At 39.4% G+C, this 15,828-nt stretch overlaps 1 protein-coding gene across 11 annotated transcripts in view; it reads left to right on the top strand.

The window, feature by feature from the left end:
- LOC149744915 (AP-2 complex subunit beta-like) overlaps positions 1–15,360 on the top strand; it is a 55,093-nt gene extending 39,733 nt beyond the window's left edge. For 7 of the 11 annotated variants that reach the window (XM_089900837.1, XM_089900833.1, XM_089900838.1 and 4 more), the window contains 3 exons: positions 5,642–5,788; positions 8,710–8,855; positions 11,857–15,360. In XM_089900837.1, the coding sequence (XP_089756963.1) occupies positions 5,642–5,788; positions 8,710–8,855; positions 11,857–12,088 (525 nt within the window). In that variant the 3' untranslated portion in view covers positions 12,089–15,360. Of the gene's footprint in view, positions 1–4,751; positions 5,532–5,641; positions 5,789–8,709; positions 8,856–11,856 lie in introns of those variants that run through there. The other 4 variants (XR_016388944.1, XR_016388946.1, XM_089900841.1 and 1 more) reach the window with 3 other exon arrangements.
- Positions 15,361–15,828: the final 468 nt, after the last annotated feature.

Here is a 15,828-nt window from a genome sequence, read left to right on the forward strand (position 1 = left end):
TTGGTCCCTTACAGAACCTCAGTCTTGGGTTCTTTCTCTGTACTTCTGCTTTTGTAGCATGTTGCCATTGGATGAAGGTATTTCCTTTTGGTATGCAGACTCAGCTCTCAAACTTTTGACTCAGCCTGGTTCTGCAGCAAAGCTCATGCAACCGTGCTGAAATCCCTTTAGCCCATAAAATAAGTCACCATGAAATCACTACTTTCCATCCAATTACTGAATGAACAGTGCAGCGACACATCTCCCTGGTTCAACATGAACTGAACCTATTTCAGCACTACTTCAGGCATGATAAAGCACCTACTCTGTGGCAGTAGCGAAATGTTAATGTTATTCTTAGTGCCATTTAATGTGATTTAGATTGGGGGCTGGGGAAGCTTTACCACTAGCAGAAATTTTAGACTTGGGTATCAGCTATGGACCTGTAGGAAAATTCTGCTCAGTTTTCAGCATTTGAAGTGTTCTTTTCCTGAAATTGGCACCTCTCCTTCATCTTCCTATATCCTGATTTAGTTGGTCTATAGTTTGACATTATTTCCTTCATGGAGAAAATAGCGGCCTCATTAAGGCAGTCCTGGGATTAACGGGAAATGGACAGCTCCAAAAGACACTTAAAATGTACACAGTATTTAGACACCTAAGATTGAGATTAAAGCCATGCCTTATGCCTCTGGCACTTTTCACTCACCTCTCCCAGCTTACTGGATAATAGATATCACTGAAATTTTACAAGTCCAGTTTGACTGATTTTGTACCCTACCTGATTAGTACGTATTACCAAACAGATGAATCTTGTCTGACTCCAGATGATATCAGCAACTGAACTGAAATGGTTAGTGGCTAGTTCAGGCCAACATGACAACGACATTGCTGTGTTTTGTTCAGCTTTCTCGCCTCCCCCACCCCTCGATTAATATCTGCATCATCCTGCTTGTCACTGTAGATAGGAGAGGCCCTCACTGGGGAATTGGCTCCCATCCTTGCTGACATCTCCCTGTTAGTTACTCTTGCCCAACACTGTGCTGTCACCTGTGTCATATTTTCAGAGAGGAAGATGATAACCTCCCTTAGAAACTTTTCAGTCAAAAGGAAAGATGCTGAATAAAGTCTGAGTAAGCTATAGTTTTTGCTAGTTAGAAAACATATTGAAATTGTCCTTTCCTTTTGCTCTCTGGACATAGCACAGTTATGTGAACCTTTATATTTCTGGCTACATGTCTCTAACACCCTTTGGATTCTGTCTCTGTAAGATCAAGAGTTCTTGATTGTGGGTTGCAGCTGAGTTGTATTTGATAAGCTGAATGTAAACAAAGGAGTATCAGAATTACTTTTCAGTTTCTCTTACATGTTTTTGAATAAAATTGACAAGCAGCATGGTGGGGAGGAGGGGGGGAGGACATTTAGATCCTGTCCAGCTAAGATAATATTCATATAATACTCAAGTATAATAAGAATGAAATCTAAGAAAATAAGTGCTATAAATGGGCTTTATTTCCTTTGGAAATAACACCACTAGTGAGTGCCTTTTCTCAATGCCTTTTATTTAAGGTAGCATATTTGATAATACTGCCATTTCTCTTCCAGTATGTTTTTCTTTCTTGCCATCGAGTGCCAACAAGGTCCATAAAGAATTCCATCTCTTTCAAGCTTCAGTTGTGAGATAGGCCAGAAGGGAGGAGAGTTGCTGGGGGGAGGATGTGTAAGCCCATCAGAAAGTCATAAAGCTAAATCAAAACCAGCATCAGGACAAGTGAGACATTCTGCATCATTCCCTTCCTTACAAAGGGTTTTTCTTGGACTTCCTTGGTGGCACAGTGGTTAAGAATCCTCCTGCCAATGCAGGGGACACAGGTTCGAGCCCTGGCCTGGGAAGACCCCACATACCGCAGAGCAACTAAGCCCGTGCGCCACAACTACTGAGCCTGTTCTCTAGAGCCGGTGAGCCACAACTACTGAAGCCCGTGTGCCTAGAGCCCGTGTGCCTAGAGCCCGTGCTCCACAAGAGAAGCCAGCACAATGAGAAGCCCGCGCACCACAACGAAGACCCAACACAGCCAAAAATTAATTAATTAATGTATAAAAAATAAATAAATGGGGTTTTCTTTCTTCTTAAGTTCTAGCTCCTTTTCAGTTCAGGAGTTAGTGCCAAAGTAATTCCTGAACATATATCCTTGTCTGATTCCAAATCATAGTTAATTCTGTAAGGCAGTGGTTTTCAACCTTGTCTGTACATTAGAATCACTAGGGCAGCTTTTTAAAATTCTGATGTCCAGGCTACAACTCAGAACAATTAAATCACTGTGGCTGGGATTGAGACTCGGGCATCAGTACTTCTAAAAATCCCCCTCCTCCCCACAGTTATACACACGCAGGTGGTTTATTCCATTGTGTATCTAAGGTTGAAAACCATAGTTAATAGAACACAATTGAAGTAGTTATTAGTAATCTTAGAAAGATTGACTCTTACTCTAAGAAACCTCCAGGTTTCTGTGATGGAGGAATTGAAAACTAAAGACTTAACCATAATCAGTTTGCCTTTGCAAACTTATTTTCTTTGACTTTTTTTTTTTTTAACACATATCTACCCTGTGCTCCAGTCTAATTAGACTACTCCTTCTTCTTCCTTTTTTTTAAAAAAAAGTATTTATTTATTTATTTATTTGGCTACACAGGATCTTCATTGCCGCATGCGGGATCTTCGTTGTGGCATGTGGGATCTTCGTTGCGGCATGAGGGAATCTTTTAGTTGTGGTGTGCGAGATCTTTAGTTGTGGCATGCAAACTCTTAGTTGCAGCATGCGGGATCTAGTCCCTGACCAGGGATCGAACCTCGATCCCCTGCATTGGCAGCATGGAGTCTTAGCCACTGGACCACCAGGGAAGTCCCTGCTCATCCTTCTTGATCATGCTTTTATTCCTACTTCTTAACCTTTGTTCAGGCTATTTGAGAAATAACCTCCCCCGTTTTTGCATTCTATAATTTCACACTACCATGTCTTTGAAGCTTCTTTTCATTATCCTTCAGCCAAAAGGAGGCTCTTCTATTCAGAACTTTCTTTTTTTGCTTTAGTATATTCTGTATGGTTTTTGCATTCGTGTTTTGTTTTTTTGCCAGTTTGCAAAGCCTGGATCTTGTTCATCTATTGTTTTCCCCTCATTGCCCGGCATCTTTATAGTCCCCATAGTACCTTATGTCCAGCAAATGTGAGTGTGTGTTTGAATAAAAGGAATCTCATGCTTTTCAGATGTCATGCTGTGGATGTGTGTTATTCTAGAAACAGGGAGAAGGTAGGTGTGTAATATCTTTTCTATTTGCTGTCATTCTTTTCCAGTTACTCGAATTCTTGGTTGTGATGACATTTTTATCTGTATGCCTGTGATTTCTTGCCCCACGTCCAACCAGTAAATAGTCTTCAGGAACCAGACTTTGCAAATGTTGGTTCTTTGAGGTTTGGAGTGTTCTGTAGCTTAGTGCAAAACATGCTTATTCATGCCAGTTATGAAACGCCTGGGGTTTTTTGTTCTGTCGTGGTGGAAATAAGTCCCATTATTTTTCAGTATGTATATTATTTTTGAGATTTTGGCAACCCAGTTTTACATATCTGTCCATTGAGAAGGTAATAAATCACCTCTCTCAAATCCTGAAGACAAATACAGTTGTTGTTGTTTTTAACACAACCACAGCCTAGAGCTCTCCAAGTTTCTACCACTAAGTGACAGACAATAAAGGAAACAGTGTTTTGTAAAGCAGACAAGGCATTTGGTGATTCAGAGGGGAATGTTAGATGCACAGTGAGAACTAGGGAAGTAGCAGTATAGAATCGTAGCACAAAAGCGTATTGTTTGCTTTCTGAACAGCACCATTAGTTGTGGGTATGTGTGTTTTATGTTTTTTCATGCTAGCTATTTTCAGCTTCAGTTCTTCTTTAATGCTTTTGTCTTGGAATTCAGGGTGAATTATATCAGAGCCCTGACAGGAAAAAGAGGCAGAAGTAAGACCATGTGGAATTATTTTCCTGTCACATAGCTAATTGCATTAGTCTAATTCTCCAATAGTTAGCATCCTTTTAAATGATCTACTCCAGATAAATCACAGCATTTCTCCTTAGCTGTATTGACTGTGGGAGAGATTTGAAGAATTGCATGCCTTCGCATTTCCTACCCAGATAGGATATCTTCCTAACCCAGCCGTTTGCTTTCTTAGGAGAGTTCTAAACTCTAAAAATCACTCTTGTTCAGGCTATAATTTTTGAAGCTTGAAATTGCAGTTCAGTACTGGTTTGGTTCCCACTTTCTCAGTGTGGCGGCAAGTTTTGTAGTTGAAAACATATTTTAGTTTTTCTTTTTCTCCCCCCCCCCTTAAATTTCCTTTTAAAGAAAAAATAAAACATATTCAGAGCATTACGACTTAGAGATGTAGCTTCTTGGAATATGTAAACTCTTTAGATCCTGTTTGGGTTTGTGTCTGTGTACCCCAGTGGAAAGATTGGGTCTGAAACATTCCTGAGATGTCCCAGCTCCATCTTCTTTCCACGTTTTCTCAAAACTCCCACACACCATCACTTCCCCTACTCAGTTCTCCTAGGTTATATTTCTTTGCAATCTAAAATTTCTTTAGGCTTTGGGAGTCAAGTTGAATAGCATGTATTCCCCGCAACTTGGTAGAGCAATTTACAGATTCTGTGTGGGCATCTAGTATTTAGCTAAATGAACTCTACCTTTCTCTCCTCTCTCTCCTTTCTCTCTTTCAGCTTGGCAGTGACCTTGGCGGGGGCATTGGAAGAAGTCTGGCAGTCAGTGCCATCGGTTTTTTTCACCACGGGATGCACTGCCCCCTGTTTGATGCCTTTCCTATGCACACGTTCTCAGACCAGCCACTGCTGCTATCTAGCCCTGTACACCAGAACCTCTGTAGCAGTGTATGAAGAGTAGAAAGTAGCGTAGGGTTACTTGGAATCTTTGGGATCATACACCACATGTGGTGTAGGGGTCTCTAGGGATTGGCGCTCTGGTGTCTACAGAGTTCTTTGTCTTCCTGACATTAAAGGGCTAAAGGAAATGGAACCTCCCATCTTGACGAGAGAATACTCTTCTCTGTCGTCTAGAAAGAGCTTGAGCGTCAGCTGGACTCAGAGTGAGACTCTCCTCGTACGTGAGTTAGGGGAGTGTGAGTATCCATCTCCCCCAGGAGAGTTTCCTCCTAGATATTTATGCCTAAATGGGGAAATAAGACTTGCCTGGGCCCAAGTGGAAATGGAACTGCTGTCTAAGTTGGATGCTTCTCCTTCTTTCTATAGAAACAGATTCCCCCTTCATTAGGGTACCTGTAGGCCTCTTGCACAGAATCGTGGAAGCTAAAATTGGAAACAAACAGAAAAAACTTTGGATCACTGTGTTCCTGATCCTACTGATGACTCTCTTGATAGAACTTCTACAGAGTGTGTGTATCTTTTCAATGATGAAAAAATAACCATGATGATTTGAAGGACAAAGAATATACGAATTAAACGCCTAAGAATATTGTAATTATGGTGTGTTCTTATTGATTTATCAGTACTATTAAAATATATAGCAACATTTTAAGGACTATTAATGAGTTCTTCCTGATCTCCCTGCTCCCCTTCCCTTTTATTCCCTGCAGGTGGGACAGTCCTTCATCCCATCATCAGTGCCTGCAACCTTTGCTCCTTCACCTACTCCTGCTGTGGTCAGCAGTGGTCTGAATGACCTATTTGAACTCTCCACGGGGATAGGCATGGCACCTGGTGGATATGTGGCTCCTAAGGCTGTAAGTAAAACAACACTTTCTTAGTGGACACGACCTGAATTATTTAGCATCTGACATTTGTGTTACTCTCACTGATAATAAATCCAAGGTTGGGGCTCTTTTTCTAGAGGATTTACAAGGAGGATGAAAGGCGGCCTTAAACCTAGCAATAAGAAGCACCATAGCATCCTTATTAACCATTTGTATAATTAGACTTAAAATTGGAAATACTAAGCATTTAGTATTCTCTAGTTTAGAAATATTGCCTAGCTTGTCAACACTGAAGTCACTCTAGTGTAGATGTGATATACAGAGCAACAGCAGGAGGAAAAAGACATAATAGAGAAGTAACATTTTACTTTGCATTCTTTCCACTCTCCTTTTTCCATTGGTACTGCATATGGATTCTAGAGTGCCATTGCTCAGATTTGGTTTTCATGCATTTTACTACACCTTTTTAGAGTTTTGATTTAGGTTAGTGTCATTGGTGTCCCTCTGGTCTCAGCCTCACTTGATGTCATGCTCAGATTGAAATTCAAAAGGGGAAGGGGAAATGAGGCATATTTCGGCCCTTGGGAATAGTGCCTTCCAGGCTAAGCTAGGTTTCTTTTAATTTTGCCTTTCTGAGGGGCAGCACGCCTGGTTGCTTTCTGAATTCTCTGCCTGCTCAACCAGCTCGGTGTGGGGGATCCCTGCTGAAGATAGTAAACCAGTTGTCCTTCGCAGGAGTCTTGTCTTTGTGTACACACCCATTACATAGAGTAACCAGAAATATGATTCAAAACTGAGCTATAGTGTTTTGGCACAACTTAGTAGCTTTGTTGTAAGGTTACTGCATTGGATATTATCCCCACAGACTTTTAATTGATTAAGAAATTATGTAACGTACTTGTTTACTAACATTACAGTAATACCTAGAAATGACATTTAAATAATGTAGAAAGATCAGGTGGAAAATTAAGTTTCCCTCTGTCCCCACTTCCCCATAAGTAGCCACTATTAACTTTTTCTGTGTCCTCTCAGAAGAAAAAAAGATCATGCATATACCTGTATGTTTGTATCCTTTAAATACTGTCAGTGGGATATACTGTTTTGCACCTTGTTTTTTCTCTACCACAGTCTTTTGAATGGCTGTATCCACTTTATTGATGGTGTACCACAACGTATTTAATCTTCCTCCTGGTGATGGACATTTAGGTTTTTCATCTAGTCCTATCCCCGCCCCCTTTTTTGTTATTATGATGTTACCATGAACATTCTTGTTTATGTGTATCATGGTATATTTTTGTAAGCATATCTATAGGATAAACTTGGAATGTGCTTGATCATTTAAGCATTTAAAAATAGACATTACAGGGGCTTCCCTGGTGGAGCAGGGGACACGGGTTCGTGCCCCGGTCCGGGGGGATCCCACATGCCGTGGAGCCGCTAGGCCCGTGAGCCATGGCCTCTGAGCCTGCGCGTCCGGAGCCTGTGCTCCGCAGCGGGAGAGGCCACAGCAGTGAGAGGCCCACGTACCGCAAAAAAAAAAAAAAAAAAAGACATTACAGGGACTTCCCCAGTGGTCCAGTGGTAAAGAATTCACCTTCCATTGCAGGGGTCGTAGGTTCGATCCTTGGTTTGGAAACTAAGATCCCATATGCCACCAGGCAACTAATCCCACGCATCACAGCTACTGAGCCTGCATGCAACAACTACTGAGCCCGTGCACCTCAACTAGAGAGCCCATGTGCCACAAACTACAGAGCCCATGTGCTCTGGAGCCTGTGCTCCACAACGAGAGAGAGATCAACACACCACAACTAGACAGAAGCCCACGTGCCACAGCGAAGAGCCCGTGCAACAAAAAGATCCTGCTTGCCGCAACAAAGATCCTGTGTGCTGCAACTAAGACCCAACGCAGACAAAAATAAAACAATAAATTATTTTTTTAAAAAAAGACATTACCAACTTACCCTCCAAAAAGGTGACATCAAATTATGTTCTCCAAAGCAGAATGTAATAGTGCCAGATTCCTTATATTCTCCTTCACAGAGTATTACTGACTTTTTGAATTTTTGACCCTCTGGTAGATGAAAAATAATATCTTGTACTATTAAATAGTGTCATTTTCTTCTTTTCTTTTTCCTTTTTTTCCTGTAATGTGGTTGAGTATATTCTCATGTTAACTAGCCACCCACTGACTAATGGGTACTCTGTCTTTAGTCAGGACAGTTCATGAATTCCTGTTGGTTTTATATATATGTGTGTGTGTGTGTGTGTGTGTCTGTGTGTGTGTCTGTGTGTGTGTGTGTAAACTGGTACACTCCAGGAGTATCACAGATTCTGGGGCCAGAGGTGGGTCATGAATGAATTATATAGAGAAAATAGGCATTCAGATTACTTAAACAACATCTGAATACTTACTATTTCCCAGAGACTATAACGAGAGTTAAAAATATACATAAGACATGGTCCTTGCCCTTAACACATTACTGATAAGGAATTTGGTAATGATTTTTAAAAGTCTTCAAATATTGTAAACATGCGATTTTCATTAGATCAGTTTTTTCCCCTTTTAAGCCTTTTACCAAAGCTACTAACCAAAGAAACCCCATGTTATGCTCATTGGAATTTCTCCTTTCGCCATGGCTACCCATAGACTATTTTGGGGCTTGTTTTTCTTGTTTTGTTTGTTTTTGGCTTTGGTTTTGGGTTGGGTTTTTGTTTTGTTTGGTTGGGGTTTTTTTGTTTTTTGATTTTTGGTGGGTTCTTTTTGGTTCTTAAATAGTTGAGAATGATCTCAAAATTCAGCAAATATGACTTTATCCGGAGCCTTTTGCATTTGGCTTGGTATTTATGGTATAAAAATCACCTTAGTTGCCTAAGGAAGTGAAATCTTAATTTCATCTTTATTCAGAAGCGTCCTGTCTGGTTTCATTGGGCTTTATACTGTGTTTCAGGTCTGGCTGCCTGCAGTAAAGGCTAGGGGCCTGGAGATTCCGGGAATATTTACTCACCGCGAAGGGCACATCTATATGGAAATGAACTTCACCAGCAAAGCTCTGCAGCACATGACAGACTTTGCAATTCAGTTTAACAAGAATAGGTAAGAAATCTGAGATCCCCAGCTCTATCCTGACACGGCATTGTACTTTGTGTCCAACAAGAGAGTGTTCTATTTAGCAGTGGGTAAAAACTCTCGTGTTGGCAGATGTTTGATGTACAGTGAGTGGAGGCTGTTGCACATCTGTTCAGTGGTCAGCTTCAACACTGGAGGCACTAGGGAATTTTGCTGGGAAAACTCATCCATATGGAATAAGAAAACTGTCTTTGCCATTATAATCATACCTTCTCTATAATGTTCTGTAAATGAAATCACGTAGTATGGAGTCTTTTGCATTTGGTTTCTTTCACTTAGCATAACGCTTTGAGATGTTTCAGCAGTCTGTTCTGTTTTATTGAGTAGTACTCCATCGATGCTTATACGGTGATTTGTTTACACTTTCACCAGTTGGTGGAACTGGGGGTTGTTTCCAGTTTTATCTTTTATGACTAAAGCGCCTGTGAATATTCACATACAGGTCTTTGTGTGGATATATGTTTTCATTTTTCCTGGATAAATACCTAGCAGTGGTATTGCTGGGTCATATGGTAATAAGTGTGAATGTTCCAGCTGTTCCATACTCTTACCAATGCCAGCCATGCTTATACATGTATAGTAGTATCCCATTTTAACTTGAATTTCCCTAATGACTAGTGATATTGAGCATTCTTTTCATAATCTTATTGACCATTCTTATATCTTCTTTGGTGAAGTATCTGCTCAAATCGTTCCTTTTTCTTTTTAATTGATTGTCTTATTATCAAGTAATAAAGTTCTTTATATATTCTGGATACAAGTCCTTTGTCAGATATGTCTTGCAAATATTTTCTCCCAGTCTGTGGCTTGCCTTATTTTCTTAACAGTGTTTTTCAAAGAACAAGTTTTTTATTTTTTGTTTTATTTATTTATTTTTTTAAGGGAGATTGCGATTGACACATATACACTGTTTTGTTTTTTTTTTTTGGCTGCGTGCCGGCTTTCTCTAGTTGCCGTGAACAGAGGCTACTACTCTTCGTTGAGGTGTGCGGGCTTCTCATTGCAGTGGTTTCTCTTGTCGCGGAGCGCGGGCTTCAGTAGTTGTGGCTCTCAGGCTCTAGAGCGCAGGCTCAGTAGTTGTGGCTCACGGGCTTAGTTGCTCCACAGCATGTGGGATCTTCCTGGACCAGGGATTGAACCTGTGTCCCCTGCATTGGCAGGAGGATTCTTAACCACTGCGCCACCAGGGAAGCCCAAGTTTTTTATTTAAATAAAGTTTACTTTGCAATTTTTTCCTTTTTATGTCTTTCGCTTTTTGTGTTCTGTTTAACAAATCTTTGCCTGATCCACAGTTACAATTTTTTTTAATGTTTTTAATAGAAGTGTTAATAGATTTAGCTCCTACCTTTACCTTTTAGAATTCATTTTGAGGTACTTTTGGTGAGATAATATGTGTAAACTAAGAGTCAAAGTAAACTTTTTTTCCGTAGTAAGTCTTGAAGTCAGATAGTCTAAACCCTCCTACTATGTATGTTCTTTTTCAAAAATTGTTTTGGCAATTCTAGGTCTTTTGCCTGCTGGAATTTTGCTTGAGAGTGCAGTGAATGTGCAGATCAGTTTGAGGAAGAATTGGCATCAAACAATATTGAGTCTTCTAATCCATTAGCATAGCATATCTCCCCATTTATCTAGGTCATCCTTACTTCCCTCTGCAGTGTTTTATAGTTTTTCGTGTACAGATCTTGCACATCTTTTGTCACATTTAAGTGCTTTATAGTTTTGATGTTATAGTAAGAAGCATATTTTAGTTTTTGGTTGTTGCTAGTATATAGAAATACAACTGATTTTTGTACGTTGAACTTGTATCTTGAAACTTCATTAAACTTACTCATTAGTTCTAGTAGCCTTTTTTAAGATTCCTTATGGTTTTCCACATAGATAAATAATGAGAGCCAGGGCAAAAGGGCAAAAGGGTTTTTTGACCCATAAATGTTGATACCAAAATGAGTGATGTGTCTACTCAAGATCATTTCTTTATTGCATTTGGGACTCTAAAGCGTAGTTTATCTACAAAAAGGAAAATGTTTCTTCTGCTAGTCTGTGATTCTTGAAATTGATACTACCTATATAAACTCAATAATTATTTTATAAATATTAAAATCCCATCTTCCTTCCTGAGGCTCATTAGAACATAAATTCATTATAAATTTATATCATTAAGTTGTTTATTTGTTACACCTATGGGCCTACTTTTCCTTTCTGCTCCATCTTTTTAGAATTGTATTCTTATGTTTCTGAGACGTAAGACATGTCTGTCTCCCCTCATATATTTTTGGGTTTTTTGGTAACTTCAGACTCAGGCTTTTCCCATCTCTTTACTATTCTTGTATTATTATTAGGCAGGCTTCTCTGAGAAGTCAAACTGGTGGGTACTCACTGCCTGCCTTAGGCGAAGAAAGTGGCCAGATTTGAGTCTACAACTTATCCTTTGGGGTGTTGTTTGGAATGTTTAAGCCAATCAACTCTGCTTTACTTAGACTGGCTCTTTCCCAATGATTGTATCCTGTGTAAGTAAATAAAGGAGAAAGAAAATGAGAGTTACCAGTAAATCATCCTCTGGTCTGATCAGGCAGGTTATCAAGCAAGTGAAATAATATAATTATACTTTACAGGGTGGGTATTCTTAAGTGTTCTTTCTCCCAAAGATTATCTAAAGGAATAATGTATAAGAAAAAGATGCTTATCAAACCTGTCCCTCTAGTGGCATGATAAACATCAGAAACTTTCAGAATCAGAGCATTAGCAAACCAGTTCTGTGCTTATGAATGTTGTCTCCTTCCTCAAATCTTCTTAATGGAAAAAAGAGGTTATGTTGTAACTAGTGTTACAGCAAATTAGAATTGGGCACTTTAGTGCCTGCTATTCCTTATGTTTCCTTCAAATGGAGTAAAAAGCCATTGAAACCTAAAGACGTGACTAAATCCTGCCTCCTGATTAACCTCTGGGATTTCTTCATCCTCTCTCCTAGCTTTGGTGTCATCCCCAGCACTCCTCTGGCCATCCATACACCACTGATGCCAAACCAGAGCATTGATGTCTCCCTGCCTCTCAACACATTGGGCCCAGTCATGAAGATGGAGCCTCTGAACAACCTGCAGGTTAGACTTTTACTTCACTCAGGGGGTACAGGTTTATGTCTTGCCAATGTTGTCTGTAAAGCAACCCCTCTCTTTCTTATATTAGATTTGGTCATGGAATAGGGTTTGAAATAAATCTGTGGAGAAGACTTTTATTTTTTCATTAAAAATACACACAGAAGTCACGCCTTGACACAAAGTTATTTTCTTTTTACTCAACAAACAAACGTCTCAAGGTGTTGTATAAACTTTTTTTTTTTCTAAGACTTTCATAGGGAATTTGCATGTCACAAGAATAGATTTCAGTAGAGCTATGTGGAGGTCATCTTTGAATACACAGCCATAAATAGTTGGGTTATCTGCATTTAAATATGTTAAGTGTGTGGTAAGTGTAGCAGCATCTTAGAGGAGCTCAGAACTTTATATAAAGTTTATAAGAGCCTCTCCATCTTGCAAATATTGAATTTTTAGAATGCTTAAGGTCCTAGCTTAGAGTGTCGTTTCGTTTTCACCACTTTGAATTTCTCTTTGAAATATAAGCCTTCTGGGGTTCAAGCAACATGAAGGCAGAGTAGTAAGCATGTAAGCTGAAGCTGTAGCAACCCTCAAGGGATAAAATACAGATATAAGCCGAAGAAGTTGAGGGTTTTAATGCTCACAAGGACAGAAGAGACCACCTTGGGCTGACCTGAGATGGGGAATTGTAACTGATCCCTGCACAAAGCTGAGAGCCTGGAAGGGCAAGTCCCTCAATGAAAGGGGAACTAGAAAAAGATTTCCACAGGGGCAAGTGATGAGAGAGTTCTCTTTGACCTGGGTTCTGGGCGACCTCTTGTGAGAAATCCAGGGCCCGAATTTATACTGTGTACGTGAAGAATTCTCCAAACCAGTAAATTAATGTAAAATTGGACCAGAACTGGTGAAACCCAGGGTACCTGGCAGAGCAAATGCAAAACGGCCTTTATGCAATGGTTTTGAACTTTAAGGCCATCAGGACTCCCATCTGAGAAGAAAATCTCTACTGAAAGTCAGCTCACAATTTAACCAAAAAAATACAAGAGGGAAAGGTGCACTGTGACTGACAGAAGATGCAACAAAGAGGATTGCTATCCCCTTCTATCGAGAACTTGAAATGATAGAATAGTATGAATGACACTATAAAATATGTTTTAAATGATGAGCAAAAAATTTCAACCTTCCACTTTCCAATCAAGACAGGTGGGATCCCATTGCTCAATCTCCTGGAAATACCAGTGTGGGATACTAGTACTTATGGTGAGACATCAACAATAAAATTACTTAGAGTTGAAAGTAACATTCTCCAAGAGTTTAAGTACCAGTGCACCAAGCCTGCTTGCCAGTTGACTAACTACCTTGCTGCCTCAGCAGTTGACTGCTTCTTTCTCAGCAAAGGGTGTAATGATTTAGAGTGACAATGAGTGAGTCACAGTATAACTTGGCTCAGTCTAGAAGAACAAAACAAGGATTTCTGTGCAGAAGGAATTGGCTCTGTTGCTATAATGAAACTAATGTGTTAAGGGGCTTTTCCAGCACAGAATCCTAAAAGAAACTAACTCAAATTTACATCTCCTCTCTTTTCATTGAAATCTAACCTCCTGTTGGCCCACAGAGCCTCAAGCCAAATATTTGAGGACAGTCAGCATGGGTACGAGAATGCTTTACTTTAGAATTAGGAAAGGGAATTTGGGTCACAGAAGTGAGGGCAAATTTCCTACTCTTAAAACCAAAAGGAAACAGTAAATAAATAAATGTCAGTTTACTTCCCTATTTGCGTTTCCATTTCACATTCAGTGAAATGAACATCCCAAATAGGAACCCTCATAAAAGAAATTGAATCTTAGTCCAAACCCCTCCCTCAAAAGTATTGTTATGATATTAGGACTAGCAAGTTTTCATTTTCACAAACGTGACATTATAAAAAACAATCTTAAAAATTTTCTATCTAAGCAGAATGTAATAAAGCAGTTTCCATCTGTAGTCAACTATTGATTCTCCATGTTTTCCCCATGGATTCTTTTCTTGCAGGAATGTCATAATAATGGGTATTTTCTCATTAATTGGTATTGCCCAATGGAGAAGATAAGCAAAGACTTGAAAAGAGGTGAAGTTTTTTTTCCCCCCGCTATTAGCAGCTCTATTTAATGTCTGCTAGTGCAAGGTGAAACTAATGACTAGCTTAAAGTGGTGGGCTACTTTAGATTTCAACTTCCATTCTGCTCTTGTCCTAGTATGAACAAAAAGAATCAGATCTTAACTTCAACAAGCTTAGACCATAAAGATCCAGATAAAGCCAGGTAAAGATTGATTGGCATTTAAATGTTATGCAAACATAATGTTTAAATTCAAGAGCTCATGCAGGAAAAATTAGTACTTTTCTAGTACTCCAGACCATGAAATCAGGAAAGAAAAAATGGGGGTTTAGGAAATGAAATTTTGAAAGCAGTGTGAGTTTTAACTATTTTGGCTAATTTGATATCAACGTAGGACAGATAAATCAAACCTAGTCGCCAAAACTGTAATGTAACATTTAGTACAAAAACTTTTCATTAAAAACATCGTCAAACTACTTATTGGCTTATAGTCTTTTTGAAACATTATTGAAAGACACTGTTCCCTCTTAAAATGTAAAATAGGTTATACCTTAGATACCTACTAGAAATTTGACCTAGAAAATTTTTTCAGCTGTACTAATAATGTTGGTTGTAAAAGCCTTTGTGAATTCAACTTACCAATATTACACAAAGTAAAGCTTAGCTTGCCCCCGTTGGGAGCTTCTCTTGAGTTTATTTATATCATATAATTATATTCCTTAAAAAGAAAAGAGAATTGATCCCCTCTATTTAAATAAAACAAAAACCTTAACAAATGTCTAAATGAATTTTCTCTGAGTTTTCTCTGACTTTGATATCCTTGTTTTTCATTTCATCTGTGTCAGTTGCTTAGAAACATTTTCCCAATATACTCCTTCAAACTTGATACCTGGCAGCTGACTGCTTCTTCAAGTCAGTGTCTGCAAAAAGACAGTAGAACGATGATATAACACGTGTTCATCCCAATCTTTGTATAGATGCTGTAGTGTTCTCACAGCTGCTTGGCCTCCTTTTTCACCAGGCTGTAAACTTTTGTGAGAACATGGATAGCACCGTTCTTTCAAATTTTAATTTTATCGGGATTATAAAAATACAACTTAGAGTCAACTAGTACTGTAGTTAGCTAAGAAAAACCCAGTCCCCAGCCTTCTGTCACCACTTATGGCCATCGTCTACATACATATTTCCAATCCTCCTGTTTTCCTGATAGAGCTGTCTTAGAATTTGCTTTAATCAGTGTTCATTGTTTATGTTGTTATGATTATATATACTCCTCATAGCTGAGCTATATAGTGTGATTATTTTTTTCTCCATAAAATTTTTATAAGTAATTAGATATTTACACATTAATACCTGTCTTTTTGTTTAATTTTTTTTTTTTTTAAATGAGATCAGCTTATGGATTATAGTATGGGACATACTGGGAAGGTGCCAGGACCTATAGTGATGAGCTTGCCAGGAATAGACCAACAAACAGACAGGAGTAGCCCAGACAGACAGACAGAAGGACAGGGAAACAAAGCCAAATGGGTAAGAGGCCTAGGCCCAGCCTCAGCAGCTGTGTCTGGCTTCCAGATCCAGCTCTGCCCTGGGGACCTGGGGGATGAGCACAGCTGGCAGGGGCCTCAGTTCTTATAGGGCCCCCTCTCCTCACTCCCTCCTACCCTCACCAGCAGGCTGGGACCTTTGACAGGTGTTGTTTCTGGGGCTAGGGAATGGTTGATCTGGAGTCGGGGCAGAGGGTCAAGGCTC

The sequence above is a fragment of the Delphinapterus leucas genome, chromosome 19, assembly GCF_059928025.1.
Source record: "Delphinapterus leucas isolate spDelLeu-1000000601 "Yukka" chromosome 19, BTC_Dleu_Yukka2, whole genome shotgun sequence".
Lineage (NCBI taxonomy): Eukaryota > Metazoa > Chordata > Mammalia > Artiodactyla > Monodontidae > Delphinapterus > Delphinapterus leucas.